Here is an 18377-nt window from a genome sequence, read left to right on the forward strand (position 1 = left end):
TTCATGCTTGTATGACAAGTGGCTCTCGGCACTTTCTCCCCCGACCTGTTACAGCTTATTCTTGTATATTCTTGACTTACCAACTTAATCATTTAATACCACATTAAGATCAGGTTCTAGATCAAGGTTGGTTTTAACAGCCAAGGACACAACAGCAAACGGAGAGACAATAGCCCCGTTCCACGGGAGAGGAGAGAAATCCGACATAGCACAGAAACCACTGATAACCACAGAGGCTGGACTGAGCTATCTAAATGAGGTGAAGTCCACAGCCAAGTTGGACAAAAGGTTTAAAAATACCTCACATGACTTTCAGGTCAGAAGATGTGTGAGGACCATGCTGGGATTACAGCCTTACTCAGGGGCCCCCAGGAGAACAAGGAGCAGGACTGTGAGTGAGTTATGGGAGAAATTCCAGGTGGAAGAGCAGGGACAGGCAAAGGCAGCACCGTGGGGTGGGGGTGTGTGTCCTGCTGCAAGGGTGGAAGGGCACCAGGTGGTGAGGTGACAGTGACCCAGTGGGCGAGAAGCGTTTACAAGACACAGCCTGGACCTGCATCGCACTGGGCCTTTCAGATGACAATGTCAGGATTTACCATGTATCCGGAAGCACTGGGGACCTGCTTGACAATTCTAGGTGTGACTATTTAACTGGCTGTAGTGACTCTTGGATGCCCTGATTATCCTATGGCTGTCACTTTCTGTTTAAGATGGCAGGTTCCTTCTCACTGCCAGGATGGGTAGGTGTTCCACTTGGAGGCAATTTGGATGGCATTGGGCCCTTATCTATCATTACATTGCTTGGATAGGAATCATGTTTAAAACCATAAAATGTATCTGAATAAGTTTATGAAAAAATGAAATAGACACCTGAATAAAATTGTTACAAAATTTTAAGGCTTAAATTTTACTTTTTACTTTATTTTAGCTTTTCCTTTGGAATCTGTGGCTGCAACTTAGGAGTCAGAGGAAGATCATCTATTTTCCTAGCGGTAACTTCGGCTGACATGAAAGCTACCACAGCAACTGCTTCTTGTAATGAAATGATAGTCACAAAGGCTTCATTGTCTATATCTATATCCATCCTGAAAAACGTAGGCCACATGCCAGCATGTTCAAATGGTCACAGGGGCATGTGTGCTTATAAAACTTCTACTTTAATTCCAAAGCAAACATCTGCTCTAGTGTTCAAAGCAAGCAATCCAGCCAGCCAGCAAGCCTTCACACAGGCATGAATAAGCGTGTGTGGGCACCCCGTCCCCTCCCCTGCAACAATGTAGCTAAATCAGTTAAACACGTATGGCCATCATCATTTCTGTGTTTCTGTGTCCTTTGGTTTCAAACCTCAAACAAAGAGGCAAGGAGATGAGACCCTGATGTACTAAGCCATGGTGCTGAATCAGGAGTAAATGTGGATAGGCAGAAATTTTTCCAATGGAAGAAAATATTTTAAAGTAAACCACCTCATTGTGTTACTCCTAAAATGCAAATTGTAACTGGGGAATTCCTGGCTTTTCTGCAGGTGGAGAACCCTGTTGCTACTGAGCAGTTTACTCCACTGCTTTCTCTATTCCCTTTGCACAGCATTCTAGTTGAGGAGATGAACATGGGAACCTGCTGGAGGTGGCAGAGGAAGTGGGAAGCTACCTTGATGCCATGGTTTCCCTTGGACATGGGAGATTATGGGATGGCTGTTGGAGGTTTCCCTTGCTTCTTGCTCCAACTGTCTACCTTTTGTGATGACCAGTGGGAGCTAATCTCAGCCATGAGGTCAATTTGCACTGGGTGATTTGTCCCCTTTAGACAGTATGTGGACCATTCTGAATACCAGCGATTTCCAGAGAAGCCAGAAATATCTCAGGACCTAGCAAATGGAAGACCCAGGGAAGCTTATACTGGGAGGCTGTGGGGATACAAACCACGTGGTGTCTGCATTTTTTGCAGAAAGACATGAGCCATAAAGCTACAGAAGGGAGCTGCTGAGTTGAAAGGAGGATTTGAAATTTGATGTCAACACAACTTCATTTCACTCAACAGCTGAGGTGGCATGGGGCTGTTAGGGTCACCATGAAAGGACTGGTTTAGGGTTCGTCATACCATAGCCATCTGCTCTGTCAACAAATGTATGTAGGCATCATTTCTCCCTGGTCCCAGGATGCATTTCTCAATGCAACTACGGAAAGGAGTGTTCAGCACATTTTGTTATACCCGTTTGCACAACCAAGTCTCCAGTTGGGTTGGGGTTTCTAGAAGGCCTCTCTCTGTGTCACTCACTTTGGACTCTGTGAACCTCACCTGGAGATTGGACATTGGGCGGCTGGTCTATAAATATCCATTAACCATACTGATTTTACAACTTACAGGATCCCAAAGGATGCCTGCTGCAGAAAGCTAATCAGGGGGAGTTATGTCATGTCAGGAAAATCTTCTAGGACAGATTTATCAACACCCCACAGAGTGCAAACCTTGAAAGTGGATTAATTCTTTACAACCTTAACTGGCCCAATTTCTGCTTACAGTGACCGAAATGGACTGGTTGATGTTTACTTCTTTTTCAAAATTTCCTTTCGATTACTGCCTTACTTCTAAGACACACAGCACGCGAAGCAAAAATGAATGCAGTTCAGCTTGGCTTTGTCCAGTTGCTGTAAAAATTCTCAGAACAACAGAGCAGACACATATGGGACTCTGTGAAAACAGATGGACTTCTGTGGCCCCAGGCCCTTCAAGGGGTGCAGAGCTCACCAACATGAAGTGTAATGTTCTCCAAATCCTACATGGTTCAGCTTGTTCCTAAGATCAAAGACACAAGGCAATATTGGATGCAGAGTCACAGTCATCTTACCCTACTGGGGATGAATGTGTTTGAGGCTAGTACAGATGTCCAACATCTAGCATAGGTTATGTATTTTTATTTGCGTTAGTGTATGTGTTCAATTCCTTGAGGAGGTAATGATGCACAGTTTAGCCTGTAAAATTTTATAGAGGGAGATGGGAGACAGTCTCATCTTACATTCCCACAGCAGGGAGAGCGATTGCTTACTTTTTCTTAGACATTCTTTTGTGTATATGCACATTTTTTTGTGTGTGTGTGCACACATACATGTACATTTGTGTGCATGTGCATGCCAGAAGTTCACCTCAGCTATCATTCCTCATGTGCTGTCAACTCTACTTATTTTGAGACAAAGTCTATGGTCATTTGAATGAGAATGGCCCCCATAGGCTTGTGTGTTTAAGTACTTGGTCCCTAGTCAGTGGAACTGTTTGAGAAGGATTAGGGGATGTGGCCTTATTGGAGATGTGACCTTGTTGGAGGTGTGACCTTGCTGGGAGTATGGCCTTGCTGGGGGTGTGCCCTTGTGGGAGGTGTGATACTGGGGGAAGCTCTTGAGTTTTCAAAAGGCTCACACCATTCCCAATTAGCTCTCCCTCTCTGCCTAATGGCTGTGGATCAAGATGTGAGTTCTCAGCTGCTTTTGTTCTACTATCATGGTCTCCAATCCTCTGGAACTATATAAGTTGCCTTCGTCACAGCGCTTAATCACAGCAACAGAAGAGTAATTCATACAAAGATCTCTCACTAGCCTGGGACATCTCGAGTAGGCTAAGCTGACTTGTCAGTAAGCCTCAGGGATCCTCCTGTACCTCCCTCCCAGCACTGAGATTACAAGCATAGGCTACCATGCTCAGTTTTTTTTTTTTTTTTCCCCAATAGGCGTGGAGGATAAAGTCAGACTCTTGTAGGTGAGCATTTTACCTGCACGACCTGCCTAGACTGGAATCCACTAGAGATGTATGTCTGTCTCCAATCTAAGTTCTTCCCCAGTTTACCAGATTACAAGAGACATGTTGAAATCACTGTTACTGAATTCCACCAAGTCAACACCAGGTATGACTAGGCTTCCCTTCACGTACATTCTAATACATCTTGAAGGCTGAGGAACTGCAGACAAACTAACCCACCTACTGTCTACTTCCTTGTTTTATGGCTATAATGATACCCAACAATCTAGTTTATAGGGAAAAGAAACATATGTACTCACAGCTCTGGAAGCAGAGACATTCAGGGTCAAAGAGGTCAAAGAGCCAGAGTCTGTCCAGGGCCTGCTTGGTCCAGCATCTCCTGACAGAGGGATGGATGCTCTCCTGGGGAGCTCTCAAAGCTGTACAGGGCAGATGTACTCTACATGTTGATGGGTAGGTCAGGAGAGGGTCTGCAGCTTGTCTCCAGATGAAGTCCTCCTTACTGAGCACTCATGTGGAAAGAAAGGACAAAGTCTTCAGTATGTCCTCTGTAAGGTCACTGATCCCATCCATGCTCCCCACTCAGGACCTCATATGAGCCTGAGCACCTCCCATGGGCTCATCTCTGATACCTCTGTACCTTGAACATCTTAGGGCCTCTGCCACTGACCAAGACTCCAACACTCTGCCCAGCATGGGCTTGGACATCCAGCCTATCCAGGCACGATACACCAACTACAGGGAAACACTTGGATATAGAATACTGACCAAGCTCAGAACAGGTATCTTCAAACCTCACTGAGATGGGAGTATTTCCAATGAGTTGACAAAAACCCTCATAAGTTGATGCTGTTGACAAAAGGACACAGCTTTGTAGCTAAAACAAGATACTGTCATAGCCATGGTTTACAGTTTGGAAAAGAGTAGCTCAGAAGATGAGACTTCCATCTCTCAGAGACAGGACAAAGCAGAGATGGTTCTGCCATGTTTCACAGCCCATTATTTTAGGATGTAAAGTACAATATACTTAGAATTAGTTATACAATATAATGAGTTGGAAGCATACAATGAAATTAATATACAAGAAACTGAAAAAGAATTTTGCAAGGCAATAAATAATTGGTGAAGATTGTTTCAGATTGTATTTTTAACACATTAATGATAAAGGATTCAATGGATGACAGATATTCAGGTAGAGATGAGTGAAGATTGAAGGCTGATAATGTGAAGACTGACAGGTGATATAGATAGATGACAGACAGATGACTAAACATTTGTGTACACCAAACCAAACTATAATTTTTAATATCTATTGTCACATATTTTCCTCATAGCTGTGTGAAAGAGGGCATGTTTTCAAATCATGATAAGTACCACAGTGGGACTGTGTCACAGATTCCACCCAGAACAATGGGGTGTGTGCTCTGTCCTGCCTCTTAGTTCCACTTATCCAAACACAACAGTTCAGTCCCTCTATTTCTACTAATTTTACAAAATGTAGAATCAGAGTGATTTTAATCATCTTATCGCACAGAATCATGTAGCCCATGTTGTAGGTCTGCCCTACATTCACAGGACCAAATGATTGTACATATAAGCACTGGAATATATCCAGGTTGTTCCTGACAATTTATTAGAAGATTCTGGGAAGGAAAGATGGCATTAGAATTAGTCACAGAAGTCAGCTGGAAGACATCAAGTGTCCTCTGTGCACATCTACACAGCCAGAGCTGACTACACATGTGCTCTAGGAATCAAAACCAGTCTTACATCCATGAACTTTCACTATCTGTACATAGGGAACATGCTCAGAGTGGGAAGGAATTCTGTCTTAATTTTCTTGGTATAGTACAGTTATATTCTAAGTTTAGATACAATCTTCTTACCTGCATATTATGAACAAACAGGATACCATCTCCTGAAATAACTATGGCAGTGATGCTGCAGTCTTCATGGTGGGATAATCAAAACACCAAAGCCTTCTGAGAAGGATTACAAAAATGGTCTGGGTTTCCACTTAGACAAAGATTTGTCCTCCTTGGAAAGCTTCACCATGGATATCATCTTGCCCTTCAAAGAATCAAAATATTTCTGGGAGTCATTGTCCTCAGGTGGCTGCATGCACAAAGGAATTGTGTTCTCCAGAAATATATAGATTCAATGTTCTTGATGGGTGCTGGTGACTTCTTAGCCACAATGAGCAGCTCTGTCCTTACAGGCCTAAGATGGCGCAGCTCCTGTACATGTAGACACCTGCATTGGGCCTGGGTTTGGAATGGATAGACAACTTTGAGGGTCTCTTTCCATCTCTGTCTAGTGCAGGTGTTGTCTCTTAAGTTAAAGCACAAGTAACAGAGCTTGGGAAGTTGGAGAAAGAGAGAGAGCTTTGTGAAGTATAAGCACTTGCTCTAGAATCCCAACTGGATAGTGGGAATGCAAGTAGTGGGTGAAATAAATGTTGGATCTGGCTGGGCTAGGTGTGTGTATTAGTCGGGGTTCTCTACAGTAACAGAACTTATAGAATGAATACCTCTATATACATAGAAGGGGGAGTTATTAAAATGGCTTACGGGCCTGGAGAGAGGGCTCAGTAGTTAAGAGCATGGACTGCTCTTGCAGAGGACCCAGATTCAATTTCCAGCACCCATCTGGCAGCTCACAACTGTAATTTCAGTTCCAGGGAACCCAACACACCTGACAAAATACCAATGCACATAAAATAAAAAATAAATAAAAATTTTAGAGTGACTCACAGGCTATGGTCCAGCTAATCCAACAATGACTGCCTGTGAATGGAAAGTCCAAGAATCCAGAAGTTGTTCAGTCCATAGGGCTAGATGTCTCAACTGGTCTTCAGTATACACTGGAATCCCAAAGAAGTAGGCCCTAATGCCAGTGAGGAATGGATCTGATGGCAAGGTGAGGCCAAGCAGACAAAGAGCAAAAGTTTCCTTCTCTAATATCTTTATAATAGGCTTCTAGCAGAAGGCATGGCCCAGATTAGAGGTAGGGTTTTTTTTCCCAGCTCAAAAGATACAGATTAAAGGTGTGTGTCTTCTGAGCTCAAAGATCAGGATTAGAAGTGGATCTTCTGACTTCAAAGAAAGCAAAAATCCTCCATTTTGGGGGTTTCATTCCAGATGTAGTCAAGTTGACAACCAAGAATAACCATCACAGTGGGCATATCAAGGTAAGTTCAGCTAGACCTGCTATGTCTGTGCCATGTGGCTCAGGCTCTGGTTCCAGGACACTGCCCTAGTTATCACAGGTGAATGTCCTATCACCCCTGACCTGGGACAGGTGGTGAATAGTAATAGACATCCATCTAAGCTGATTGTCATCAGGGAGAGAGACTCCAAAAGATTAATGGGTTCTGCTGATACCAAAAGAGGGGATGTGCTGGGTTTCCAAAGCCACTGTTGTCCAGAGCTGTGGATGTTATTATGGTTTACTGTGTTCCAGTTCCTATCATCACAGTAACCCTACAGTCCTATGAAAACAGGCCCGTGAAGGCAGAGAACAATCAGATGGCACTTTTCTCTGAGGACCATGACTTCAGGAAGCCAATGGTCTCACTTATACAGGTGCAGCCCAGGCCAAGGCTCTCAGTCTGAAAGTGTTTGGAGAAAGCACAGAGTCTTAAGTACAGAGCTGACAAGGTACTTGTTTCAAGTTCAGCAGCTGTTAAAAGACCTACCTTGTACAGAGAATCCTGCCCAGGGAGATCACCCCAGAGGTAGGAGGCCTTTGCTAATTCATAGGCAACTTCTGAGATACACTGGTCGATAACTAAGTTAAAGATAGAGCTGTGCTGTGCCTTCCTTCTGGAGACACTCACAGGTGCTGGCAGAGCTGCTATGCTCCAACCTCAGCCATCAGATGGCTCTGGAGGACACATCAGGAATGACAATTTTAAGAGGTATCTGAACTCAAATAATAACAAGTATGTGTTTCTCTTAGGAGTCTTAATTTGCAGTTACATCCAGCTAAAAGGGGGAAAGATTTACAGATGGAGTAACAGAAACACTCAGAAAAAACATTGTCAAAGAAAAGGGGACCATGATATTAAAAGTGCAACAGATGGGGTGAGAAATGAGAATGTCATAGCTAGAGAAACCTACCTTTAACTGGGTCTGGCCATATGCCCATACATGTATCTGGGGGCGAATGAGTTTTCTCTGAATTCTTCCTTCTTTACCTATCCTACCAGAATGGCAAAACCTACCTTGCTTTGATTGTTGAGTGTCATTAACACTCTCTACAAGCCACTCAGGTCTCCAATGCAGCCAACTCCCAGTCATTGCAGCCACGGGTCATCAGGGGCCCAGAGAGCCTGGGAGTGGCTGGATGGTGGCAATCCAAGCTTCTTAGGGAGAAACTGGAGTGGGGGGTGTTTTTCATTATTGGCTGTTATTTATTTTGGTAATAACTTGATTTTCAGGGAAATTATTACACCCTCCTACGTACCTGGTAGACATTCATTCAGAGAGGCCATGAGTGAAGGCATAGGTGTGTTCTCCTGATCTCTCAACCCAGAAGCCAGAAGACAAGGTACTCCCTGTCTGTCAACAAAGGTGGCTCCCTGCTGAGCTTCCCTCTAGAGTGGTGCTTGATGTGCTATTTTAGGCATCTACAATCATCTGACATGCCATCTCTCAGGGTTGTAAACGTTCACGAAAAGACTTCACAACTGAGGAGGCAAGAATATAACCACTCCTTCAGCCCCCATCGCACTCACCATTTTACAGGGATTCTGGGGACCAAACTCAGGTCCTCATTCCATATGGCAAGCACTCCACAACCTGAGACATTGCCTCAGCCCTGTGTGCTAATTACTGTTGGGGACCCTGATGGAAGGTCTGGCTGGGGAAAAGATGGAGCTTCATTTGCAACATTATACATGCTTACTAAAACAAAACAAACAAACAAACAAAAAACCCCAAAAAACCCCACTTCTATTCAGTCCCGCTCCTGCCAGAGACATGGTCAAGTTAAAATAAATTCACACAAAAATAGAAATCTAAAATTAAATATTTAATTAGAACTCTGATTTGCTTTAAAGATAGGTGGCATTACACAGGTTATGTTACACTCTCTGTATAATTTTTTTTTGACAAAAAAGATACTGTTCATTTTAACAGGCCGCTTTAATATTAATACATGTCGAATAGGATTGGAACTGAAAATCGGCTAGAGAGGGTAATTTTACATTATCGGGAAAATTACAGTTTTGTATTGTAAAAACATTTATTTTTAACAATTTACCTACATTAATCAAAAAATTACAGCATATTTAATAATTTTACAAATTCTTCATAAAAAATATATCTCTGTACAAAAAGGTCTTCCGCACCTACGTTGTGACAGCAGCGTGTGGAGGGAACAGGAGGGTGGGGGTGGGGCAGCGACGATGGATGGTTTTCCTGATCATAATGCCAGCTTTCTTTTTCCCCTTTTGTAGAATAGCTTTTGCTGTTGTTGTTGTTGTTGTTTACAAAATATTTTACAGAAGAAAAAAATTATTGCAGCTAGCCTGAAGGCAAGATGGGCAAAGACAAGCAACAGTTGAACAGCTTCGAAGCACGGTAACCTGTTACACATAGCGTGTCTCCTCACTGTGCTCTGGGGGCTTCCGGGAAAAGTCTCTCAGACCTCACTGAGGAAGGTATTCTCGACTGCCCTGCTGGGTCTTCAATGCCTCTGAGACCTGGTGAAACACCGCACACAAAAACCACACACACACACACACACACACACACACACACACACACACTCATACCTTAGGGAGAATTGGGCCAGACTCTCACCTGAGAGTGCCACTCAGTGTTGGTGTGTTGGTTTGAAATACCTTGATGCAGTCTGGTAGCTGTAAGTCAGTTTGCACACAAAGGAAAGCGACACTGGTCTGATGATGTGGCTCCTTGCATGTATGTATGCCCTGTCTTGAGTTGTCTTCTTCATGGAACTGGCCAGCAAAGAGGCCAAGGATGTGGGGACAGAGACGTTAGTTTAGACTCCAAGATCAGCATTTTGCACCTAGTCAGAGTGACTCAAACTTAGATATGTACAATATATATATATATATGTGTGTGTGTGTGTGCGTGTTTCTATATACATCTAATATATATATGTATATATATAGTGACCCTGTTCTCCCTTACGCACTACAGTCCTTGGACCTTCTGACATTTTCTGTTTTGTTTTGGCTCAATGTGTGGTTAGGAGCACATTCGTGATGACATCATCTGAATTTCCCAGGGAGCCAGTGAACCTCTGTGGACACAGAAGAACCCCAAGGATATCAGCTTGGCCAGAGGAACCTGTGCCAATACCCCTTTCACCTAGGACATAGACTCCTGCAATATGGAACCCAGTGGACTGAGCGTCACCGGAAGAGGTCAGGAACCTTGACACACAACAGACAGCCTTCGCAACAAGAGCAGGCTGGAGGGAGCCCTGGAATACTCAGAATGCAGACCTCCCAAAGCAGCAAGCTGATATCCTAGTTGGCTCCTTTTCTCACAGGTCCGCTGAGAAGTCCTGTATTGAATCATCATGTAGATAGACAGCTAGATCCATCTTAAAGCTAGGCATGAATGTAGTTACCACAGCAAACAGAACGTCAGCATGACATCCTGACCCATCTATCAGTGCAAATCTGGGATGTGCAAAGGGGAAATTGTTACCATGTTGACTGTGCATGAAACATCAAATAATAAAATAAGCATTATCTTTCCAAAAATACTTTTATCAAACAAATATAAATAAAAATAAACATGATCTTCTCTTTGAATTTCTTACAGACATTTCTCTGGCCCTGCCTTCTCTATAGGCTGTTTATTTTATCCTTGTTTGGCCATGCCACCTATTTTATTTATTTATACCATAATGGATAGTCTATCAATAAGGAATTTTAGGTTTGAAAAATCATTGCAATGAAATTTTTTGCAAGAAAGGCAAATAATCTATAAAACAGATCATCATGAGGGTGTGCAAGCAACGCTTGCCCTTCCAATTCTGATTTTGACTTTGATTCCCTCTGAGCTTGGGTGTGACTGTGAGATAGACTTTCAGCGCAGCACAGGAAGGTGATGCTACCGAACAGAGAAAGAAAACAACCAGAAGGAAAGACTGCTCTGTGAACTGAGACCCAGGAGTTCACGAGCTACCTAAAATAAATTACTATTCACATCTGTACATGGAAAACAGACATTGCTGGAGACCCCCTTGTTGATTAGTGTGGCAGAGACAATAGTTGTATGCCCATGAGGGAGACAAAATGAGGAAGAAAGAAGTCTTCATGTCAACCATAGGAAGTTGGCAATGAATTTGACACATAAACATGGCTAACAGAAACTAAACAATAAGATAACATAACTTCTTCAGAGTATTATCTCCTTTTCAAATTCTGTGCCGCGTCTGGGGATATTTTCCCTTAAACCCAGCTTAATTGATGGTGGCATCTTTTGCTTGACAATACAGTATGAGGAAATGCTTATGTACAATGTATCATGTATATAAACCCTGTGTAAATAGTTTGTTTAAAAATCAGACTGAGTCATTCTTAACACACTAGTGCAAAATGTTGAGAATCAAAAATTCTGGGATGGAACAGCTGACTTGTGAGATCTGCAAACATCCCTCATGACTGATGGATGCTCATGGGAGCCCGAAGAGCCTCAGAGCTTGTCATGTCTCAGGCAGGGCAGAGTGAAGCGAGTGTATGTGTACACATCTTCCAGAAGGTGTCTTCTCCAGGAAGGTGTTTCTTTTGTAGAGAACTCACGTCCAATGAGCAGGGTTTAAAAAAAGAAAAGAAAAACACAAAACACGTATCAAGTTGCTACTGTTTCGTCGCCGCACCTGAAGGATGTATCCATGTGCTCAGAAGACGACATCCAAAGGCATCCTGGCCACACAGAGACACAAAAGTCAGAGGCATTAAGTACCACCTGTCTGTCAGACCCTGCAGTTTTCTTTGCCCTCGCCGGGGTTGGCGTCTTGATTTCCGGTGGATGCAGCAAGGCTTTTACAATCCATTTTCTAGATGGAGATGTGTGTGCAAGTTGATCCTCAAAAGACTTGGTCATGACTGAGAAGAAATTTCCACTGTGTTATGCCAGCAGATGATGGCCAAGGTTGCTGCAGCAAGGCAAGAGAAAAAGGAAAGGTGGTATATGGCACCAAAGGATTTTACTGCTTGTCCATCAGAGGTATGGCTATGAATTGGTCCTAGGGGGCACTGAGGGCTATACCACTGTACACACTGTGTTCAGAGTCGTGTCAAACCTCACAGCCTTGGCCTCTGTGGGTTTTAAGTTTGTATCATACATGGGGTTTTCAAATGAAGCTTGTCCATTACTGTTCTCGTGGCCAGCATAGCCGTTGTACTGAACTTTTGGTCTTGTTCTAAAGAGAAAAGAGAGCACACCGTCAGATCCCTAACGGCAGAGGCACAGGTTGCTTTCCTAGCCTCCACTCAGTCTCCAGGCTTCCTCAGCAGGAAGTATTCCTGTAAGGTTAGGGAGAGGGCGGGGGGGGGGGGGGGGGGGGGGGGGGGGGGGGGGGGGGAGGGGGGAGGGGGAGGGGGAGGGGGAGGGGGAGGGGGGAGGAGGGGGAGGATATCAGCTACTTCACCACAGTTGACTCTTTAGAAATTGGTGGTTGGGATTATAAATAGAACATAAAATTAGAAATATTTTCCAAAATTTAAAAAACAAAACACCTCTCTATGCACCGAAGGAAGGTTTGGAGCACCTTCTAAGGTGGCAGACAGGGAGATGGTGGATCTGGAAGGCTATCCATCACCAGCAAGCTCAAGGACTTGGTGAAGCCACTGTAGTCTTGTCACGGTGAAATTCATGCTCACCCTATGAGGTGGCGTCACTCAATGCCATTTCAACTTCAAATAAGTTCATCACCATTACCAGCATTTACTGAGTGCTGATTACTTTTACAATGTAATTTTTTTTTCTCTTGTGGGTTCAATATAAGCCAGTTTAGGGCTGGAGAGACAGCTTGGCAAGTTAAGAGCGCTTGCTTGCTCTGGGGGGTCCAGGTTTGGTTCCCAGCACCCACATGGCAGCTCACAATGGCCTGTACCTTCCGTTGTCCTCTCCTGGCCTCCATGAGCACTGCACACATGTGGTGCACATGCACACAAGCAGGCAAACACTCATACATAAAACAAAAGTAATAAATATTTTTAAAGAGTCTGTTTACTGAAATGAAACTCAGCATTATAATGTTTCTATACTTCGTGATTAAAGGAGACTCCTCTATCCCAGCATGGAGGGGACAGAGACAGGTGGGTCACTGGAGCTCTCTGGCTTCCAGTCATCCTAGCCAAATTGGTGAGCTTCAGGTTCAGTGAGCAATTGTGTCTCGAAAACCAAGGTGGAGAGCCATAGAAGAAAAGACCCACTGTATACCTCTGGCCACAAAAACAGATGCATGTATGTCTAAGCACCTGTATGCATACCTGTACACACCAACTAAAAATGTACATATAATACCCATGTACCAAAACACACCACACAAGAAAGAAAAGGGAAAAAATAATCTAAATACATCTGGTCATCTTCCCCCTCCCTTGATCTCAGAAGAAACCAGTTATGAACAGTATGTCATGTGAGAAAAATATTACACTCATGTAAATAAGCACACAGGTGTCACAAACACCTGAGAGCAAGTGTGTGTGTGTGTGTGTGTGGGAGGGGACCCCAAACATTCATTGCCAGTGACTTACTCAGAGATTATCTCAGGTTTTAATCTGTTGATTAACAGAATGATAAATAGAAAGTATGTGTGTGGTGATATGTAGTGTCCCCCAATACACTATGTCTCCCAATAAAATAAAACTTGCCTGGAGATCAGAGAAAAAAGCCAGCCACTATATAGAAGTCAGGCAATAGTAGCACATGCCTTTAATCCTATCACTTGGCAGGCAGGGATCTGTCTGGATCTCTGTGAGTTCAAGGCCACACTGGGAAGACAGCCAGGTGTGGTGACACATGCCTTAAATTCCAACACTAGTTAACCATGGAGTTCTAGAGATCTGTACAGACAGACAGGAAGTGACAGAGCTGGGCAGGAAGTGGAAGTGATGTAGCTGGACAGAGAGAGAGAGAGCAAATCAAAGGGCAGAACAGCAAGGCATATAGGCATGGGCAGACAGGAAGTAGCTCGCCTTTGGAAGCTGTGGAGTTGATGAGGTGAGGTTAGCTGTGGCTTTTCCTATTTCCCTGATCTCTCATGTTTTCACCCCTATATCCAGCTCCGAGGGTTTTTTTTTTTTTTTAATAAGACTGTTTAGCAATTCGTCTGCATGTGTGGTCTTCAGAAAATTGGTCTGTCAGCAAAACATTTCTCTGCAGCTGCACCAGGAGTCAGAGACACCAGTGACATTGAACTTGGAAAATGCTTGAGGAGCACTAGTCAGCAAACAAATATCATTCAGCGTTAATGAACAAAAGAGCTGCCTGACACTTGTGTCCAGTCACTTGGACCAGAGTGACCCTGTTCTCTTTCTGCTAGAGAGATTCAGGGACAGAGGAGGAAATGCAGCCATAGCCTAGGTCTATCTCACCAAGGCAGGTTTCATCAGAACCATAGGTTCTGACTGAGGACCTCTTCCCAATATAGAAGAATGAGGGAAAGGAACTCCAGCCTACTGGGACTTTGGGGTATCTGTAAAACAATGCCCAGCCACATCATTAAGGAATGTCTCTCTCTGCTGGAGCTGAAAGATGGGCACTATATGAGTGCTAAAAACTTGGTGCTCATAGCAAGAACTCAAAAGAAAATCACCTGGTGAAGGGCTGGGACACTGGCTCTCCACATCCTTTCTTTTTTTTTTAAAAAAAATTATCTTGTTAATATGGCCAGGAAGTAGAGAGAGAACAGATCCTATGGAACTGCTCATCACAGTGGACTCACTCTTTCCCTGGTGAGCCTGAGAGGAAAACCTGGCTTCTTCCTGTATTCACCGTGCAGCCCTTTGAATTTATATGGATTGAGGTGGAGGGATCCATCAGTGTCACCAAAGGCTCCAGTCCCTGGACAAGGCAGCAGTTCATTTTCTCACTAGCTGCTGTCAGTGTGGGAACCATCCCCCATATCCCTTCTTGGAAGTACCTGACCACTGAGATTTGGGAGAAAGCTCCTGGATTTAAAGAAAAACACTGTAATGTTCTAAATACACCCCCTGCTACCATGTTAGTACTTCAGATAGGGTCAGGACTCATTAAAATCACAGATGAATACAGAGGACTGGACAGTATTGTCGTTGGCAATGACAACTGATTCTGACCCACCGAGGTGTGAGCCTCTCAGGGACAGGCTAAGGCCTCATTCTCTGACACACAGGGATTCCTCCAGCTGGCTTCAGGGCTGAGAAAGGACCAGAGTCTCTCACCTGACAGGGACAGAAGGCAAGTAAGCCTTTCTAATGGCACAGACCTGCCTGGAGTTGGGGTGAGGACACTCGATGGGTGAAAAATAATTGATAGGGATTATGAGTTCCTGTGGTTGCTGTCAACACCTAGGGAACTCCGAAAGCAGCAGCATTTTAATTTCCTCCTCTTTAAAATAAAAGTGCCTCCTGCTGTGGGACACATGGTGGCTGTAACATCAGCAGAAAGAGAGATGAATTCTCCAAAGACTTGTTGTCTAGGGTACTATTTTCTTCAAAATAAATAACAGTGTGGTTATATGTCTGTGGAGAGCAGAGGATGCCTTGTATACATGTGTATTTTTTTTCTTCACATGGGCACAGCCATATTAAGGACCCAATGACTCAGGCACATAGGTGCCTTCCCCATAGGAGTAAAGTTTAAAGTGATGGCTAAGCCTTCCTTTAGTCCAAGTGTGAATGTTGACAGTGTGTGTAAAAGTTAGCCTCTTCCTTCTCCAAAAACTGCAATCTGAGACTGCACCCCACCACAGACCTCCTCCCAAGAAGAGCTAGCCTCTCTCTGTTGTGCTGTGTGTAATAAACATGCTGAGGTTCTGGGTTATTTCATGGTTGGTGCTGTTCCAGGTAAGCAAATATGAGCCATGTGCATGGATCTTCATGTCTGTTCTTCCTTCATTCCCTGGTCACTTTAGTCAGGGTTCCAGGACCAAGCTGTGCAGAAAGCAGCCAGTATCTGGGACTTCTTTCATGTGGTTGTGTTTTTAAAAGAAGAACACTGAGAGCCACAGGCAACTGGAGACATAGCTATAAACTACTGATAGTCTTAGAATCTTGTGTTGTCTTAAGTATAAGGCAGTAAACATTTAAAAAAATTCATAGCATATCTTATTTAAAAAAAACTTCACTTCAGTTTTTTTTTGTATAATAAAGATTGAATGGAAACTAGTGTATTATATAAACAAACATGTGATACACTTAAGAACTAGCCTTGTTTCTGGGGGTCGTAATTGTGCTATTTCTATAAAATGCTACTACTAAAAAAACTCAGATAGCAGTGATTTGGCATATAACAAGTTTTCCCAGAATTATATTATCCACATAGAGAAAACGCACACAAGGACTTTGAATTTTCCACAACCAGTGTTTGCTTGTCTATTTTAGACAGGGTCTTGTATAGCCCAGGCTAGCCTCAAAATCTCTATGTAGCTGAAAATAATATTGAACTGCTGGTCTAACCTGCCTTAACTTCCCAGATGCTAGGATTACAGACACACAATGGGAATAGGACCCAGGGTTTTATGCATCCTACACAAGTGCTCTATCAAAGGAGGTACATCCCTATCCTGCCTAGAATGCTTCTTTTTTTTATTCATACATACATTTTTAAACCTAAAGAAAAGAACCCATTTATTCAATTTCTCCAAAAACCCCTAAGTTCTGACATTTCTCCATTAATAAGGATTTTCAAGTTAATAGATGTCAATGCATCTTTCCAAGAGATAGAATACAGATAGCTACTCAGACATATTAAGAACTCTCCAATTTGTTGAAAGAAGGCAGCCACCAAAAATATATAAATCTTTGATTCATAGAGTTGAAAGGACCAAGGAACCCCACCCCCTTTTTTTTTCCTCTTCTGCTGGAAGGTTGCAACTCTCCCAAGGCTCTGGTGTCCTTAGGGCTTTATGCTAGCATATGCTTATTTTTAGACCAGTCATTCATCCCTTTAAAGCTAATTACTTAGACATGTCCTGCTGACAAAACAGATGAAATCAAACAATGAAAAAAAATGGAATGGAACAAGAATCATCTGCAGAAACTCTGGAGTCTACACATTCATATCTAAGGAAGATTACCTGCATTCTGTGTCAACTGTTTGGCAATATGAAACATATATGCATGGGAATTCAAGCATGCCATTGCTCACATCAACACATCGCACCAAGAACACTTGCAGGGCACTCACACCTCTGCAGTACCTGTGTTTGTAGAGGTAAAATGCAAACCCTGATAAAATTAGAGCAAAGAAGGGAACAAGGATCGCAGCTGCCACGGAGCCGCTACTGGTGCCCTGGTAATGATTTGAAGAATCTGCATCCGAGTTGGAAGGATCTAGAAGACAAAAGGAATTGGAATTTGAAGTTATTGTATATTGCTTAGGCAAAAGAAAAAGTGTCTCTGACATATTTTAAAGATGAACACAGAATCAGAATGTACATCCCATGGTAATGCCACCCAGTGTCCTTTCCTGAAGTCTCCTTGCTCTTCAAACTTTCTCTCTGTGGACTTTCCTGCGCTGTGTTTGCTATGCAGATGGAATCCTCTAGCCCTTTCATTTTGGTTCGTGGTTCACAGGTCTCCCTATCCTATCAAGCATTAGTGTTTTACTATTTTTCTAATGCTGACTGATATTCCATTGTATCACTGTATGCACCATATTTTTCTTATTCCTTAGTTGATGGACTTTTGAAAAGTTTCCTCTTGAGCGATGATAAAGAGGATGCTAGAAGCATCAGGAACATGGAGGTAAGGGCATGCATTCAGTCCTCTTGGCAGGATAAGTAGGGGTGCAGTTTTCTATGACACTCTATGTCTAATTTCAATGAACTTCATTTTGCGTACCCAGCAGTTGTACCGCTTCATATTCCACTGACAGAATCTGAACTCCAATCCCTCTGCCTCTTTGACAAAACGTGTTTTGATTTTGTGTCCCCCTATCGTAGGGCCTACAAAGTAGTATCTTGGCGTAGTTTTGATTTGCATTTCCCCAATGACTAATCTTGCCTGGGATGTTCCTCTCCATGGTCAGCCTGATGAGATCTACAATCATGGGACAGATAAGCTCCTGGGTATGCCTGCGGGGAATTATCCTGATTGCATTCATTGAGGTGGGAAGACCCTCTCCCCGGGGGTGATGGTATCATTCCTTGACTGGGACACTGGACTGTGTAAGTAGAAAAAACAAACCGAGAATACACTCAAGACTCTCTGTTTTCTGATTGTGTATGAGATGTGAACAGCTCCCTCAAGCTGACACTTGACTTCCTATCATGCTGCACTGTAACCTGAACCGTGAGCCAGAAGGAAGCCTTTCTCCCTTAAGCTACCCCCACCAGAATATTTGATCCCAGTAATGGGAGAAGAAGCTAACAAAATGTCCAACATCTTTTGTGGGCTGGTTGTCTATTTGTATGTAATCTGGGAAACTTACGCT

The 18377-nt window shown here is 43.3% G+C and overlaps 1 protein-coding gene across 1 annotated transcript in view; it reads right to left on the bottom strand.

Moving 5' to 3' along the window:
* Window positions 1-8762: 8762 nt before the first annotated feature.
* Window positions 8763-18377, bottom strand: part of Csmd1 (CUB and Sushi multiple domains 1) — a 1301483-nt gene continuing 1291868 nt past the window's right edge. Inside the window, exons 68-69 of the mRNA XM_028882070.2 lie at window positions 17143-17275; window positions 8763-12156 (exon numbers count right to left, since the gene is read on the bottom strand). Coding sequence (XP_028737903.2) covers window positions 11997-12156; window positions 17143-17275 — 293 coding nt within the window. The 3' untranslated portion in view covers window positions 8763-11996. The remainder of the gene's footprint in view (window positions 12157-17142; window positions 17276-18377) is intronic.

Source organism: Peromyscus leucopus, chromosome 17 (assembly GCF_004664715.2).
Source record: "Peromyscus leucopus breed LL Stock chromosome 17, UCI_PerLeu_2.1, whole genome shotgun sequence".
Lineage (NCBI taxonomy): Eukaryota > Metazoa > Chordata > Mammalia > Rodentia > Cricetidae > Peromyscus > Peromyscus leucopus.